Raw genomic sequence first — 3,061 nt, forward strand, 5'->3', positions numbered from 1 at the left:
GAGCTTGGCCTTACTCTTCTCGCCCAAGCTTCTCTTCCTTACAAGTTCTGGGATCATGCGTTTCTTACGTCAGTTTATCTCATTAACCGATTACCAACAGCTTCTCTTGAATCCCAGGTTCCTTTTTCTAAACTGTTTAATACTCTTCCAGATTATAAGTCCCTCCATGTCTTTGGTTGTTCTTGTTTTCCTCAACCTCAGACCTTACAACAGACATAAGCTGAAATTCAGGTCTCAAGAGAGTGTGTTTCTGGGTTACTCCACCATGCACAAAGGTTATAAATGTCTTACACCAGATGGAAAAATAATCATCTCCAAAGATGTTGTCTTCCATGAGGCAAGTTTTCCTTATTCTAAGATTTTCCCCACTTCTTCTTCTCACTCACAATCTGATTCCTGCCTCATTCCTGCTTCCATACCTTTAGTTCCAACTACTGTGACACAACAAGTGTCGCCTTCCCAGACTGCACATGGAGCTCCTCACACTTCTGGTGATATCACAGTTCAGTCCTCACCAGAACCAGTGTTATCAGAATCAAATACACACTTCTCCTCTCAGCTTGCTTCTGAAACAGTTTCTTCTCCTGAGTCAGTTCACTCATTACCACGTCACAGTGAGTCATCTCCTTCTTCTCCTTCTTCTCCTTCTTTTGCACCTTCTCTAGCAGACCAAAGATCTTCTGTCACGAATATTCATCATATGCAAACCAGATCAAAACATGGAATTTTTAAACCAAGATTGAATCCTACTTTGCTACTAACTACTGTTGAGCCTAAAAATGTGAAATAGGCCTTGCAGGATGCTGATTGGACAGCTGCAATGAAAGAAGAAACTACAGCACTTCATGACAATGGAACTTGGACTTTGGTTCCCCTTCCTCAGGATTGTGAGCCCATTGGGTGCAAATGGGTTTTCCGTGTTAAGCAGAATCCAGATGGCTCAGTTCATAAGCTTAAAGCCAGGTTGGTTGCAAAAGTTTTTCATAAGCAACTGGGCTTTGACTACAACGAGACTTTTTCTCCTGTTGTGAAACCAGTGACCATTCGCGTCATGCTCACACTGGCAGTGACTAATAACTGGTGTCTGCGGCAGCTTGACATCAATAATGCTTTTCTCAATGAAATTCTTGAGGAGGAGGTGTACATGTCCCAGCCTCCCGGGTTTGAACATAGTGATAAGACCTTGGTGTGTCGCCTAAACAAAGCTCTCTATGGACTCAAATAGGCGCCCAGGGCCTGGTATGACCGGTTGAGGTCTACCTTTCTACAATTTGGTTTTTTCTCTAGTAAGTGTGATCCTTCTCTGTTTGTCTACACCACCCAAACAGCAACTATGTATGCTCTTGTTTATGTCGATGACATAATTTTGACTGGTCCCTCAGCCTCTCTTGTCCAGCAATTTGTTACCAAGTTGAAGGATGTTTTTGCCCTAAAAGATCTTGGACAGCTTGATTATTTTCTGGGAATTGAAGTCAAACATCAAGCAGATCATTCACTACTTCTTTCTCAGCGAAAATATATTCTGGATCTGCTTGTCAAGTCTCAGATGGATGACTGCAGTCCCATTTCTACTCCCATGGTGGCTGGTCTCAAGCTCACACGTGATGGGGACCACCCTTTTCGAGACCCAACACTTTATCGTTCTACAATGAGTGCTCTTCAGTGCATCACTATAACTCGCCCAGAACTCAGCTTCTCTGTCAATAAGGTTTGTCAGTTCATGTCCAATCCCAAGGAAAATCACTGGTTAGCAGTCAAGCGCATTTTGAGGTATCTTAAGGGAACTCTGCACTTTGGTCTTCATCTCAAACCTGCTCCCCGCACTGTGACATTATCCTTGCTGGGTTTTTGTGATGCTGATTGGGCAACTGATCCAGATGACCGCCGGTCTACTTCTGGTGCTTGCATTTTTCTAGGACCCAACCTCATTACTTGGTGGTCCCGCAAGCAAACAGTGGTTGCTCGCAGCAGCTGTGAAGCTGAATATCGGAGTCTTGCTCAGGCAACAGCTGATCTATTGTGGCTTCAGTCCCTTCTACAAGAGCTCAAGGTCACAATCACCTCGCCTACCCTGTTGTGTGATCATCTCAGTGCTGTCATGCTTTCTCACAACCCGGTCCAGCACTCCAGGACCAAGCATATGGAGTTAGACCTATTTTTTGTCTGTGAGAAGGTCATTGCTAAACAGCTTCATGTGCAGCATATTCCTGCTACCGATCAGCTGGCTGATGCCCTTACCAAGCCTCTCCGTACAAATTTGTTTCAAGATTTGAGAGCCAAACTGACCGTGACTGATCTTCCCGGTTCAGTTTGTGGGGGGAGTATTAGAGATAATAGTTGATTTAGTTAATTAATAATTAGTATTGGTTTTTATATTATTATTAATTGTTTAATAACCCAGCCTATGTGGCGGCTAGGGTTATGTTATTAGTTGTTTAGTATCCCAGCCTATGTGGCGGCTAGGGTTACTTGCTTGCTGTGTAAGTTTGTGTGTTATGTGGTCTCTATATATAGAGAGTCGCATAACCTTCTATTATCAAGAAAACAATACAACGTTAGTTTTCTCTTTTGCTTCTACCGTATTACGGTTTTTCATACCAACAACTTCAAACTTTTGGGATAATTGGTTGCTTTGACATGGTATTAGAGCCTATCCTAGATCCAGTTGTTGTGGGGACCTCCCATATTTGGGCCACCCATTGATGTTCATTCCACGCTCCAGATGTCTCCTGGGTGTGAGAGAGTGTGTTAAAAGTTCCACATTCACTAGACTTTTGGCTCAAATGTAAGTGACTCTGATCATCCGGGACGTCGTGGGGTTGAGGCTGCCTATTCTTTTGTAGGAATGCATTGCATCTTTGATAAGTGCAGAGCCTCCGTTACGTGTTAAGGTTTGGGCACATGGGTTCTGATCTACTTGCTTATTTGTCGGGCATCAGATAGGACCTTAACTGTGTTTGGTGTTTCTAACACACCTTCAGTCATCAAACAGTTAAACGGGCATTCCAAAGATGATATCAGTGCTTATCCTAGATCTAGTTATTGTGGGGACCACACATAT

The 3,061-nt window shown here is 43.4% G+C and overlaps 1 protein-coding gene across 1 annotated transcript; it reads left to right on the forward strand.

The window, feature by feature from the left end:
- The first annotated feature begins 1,333 nt into the window (after positions 1-1,333).
- LOC130743272 (uncharacterized mitochondrial protein AtMg00810-like) lies at positions 1,334-2,341 on the forward strand. The gene has a single exon (XM_057595443.1). The coding sequence runs from the start codon at positions 1,334-1,336 to the stop codon at positions 2,339-2,341; it is 1,008 nt and encodes a 335-aa protein (XP_057451426.1).
- Positions 2,342-3,061: the final 720 nt, after the last annotated feature.

The sequence above is a fragment of the Lotus japonicus genome, chromosome 1 (genome assembly GCF_012489685.1).
Source record: "Lotus japonicus ecotype B-129 chromosome 1, LjGifu_v1.2".
Classification (NCBI taxonomy): domain Eukaryota; kingdom Viridiplantae; phylum Streptophyta; class Magnoliopsida; order Fabales; family Fabaceae; genus Lotus; species Lotus japonicus.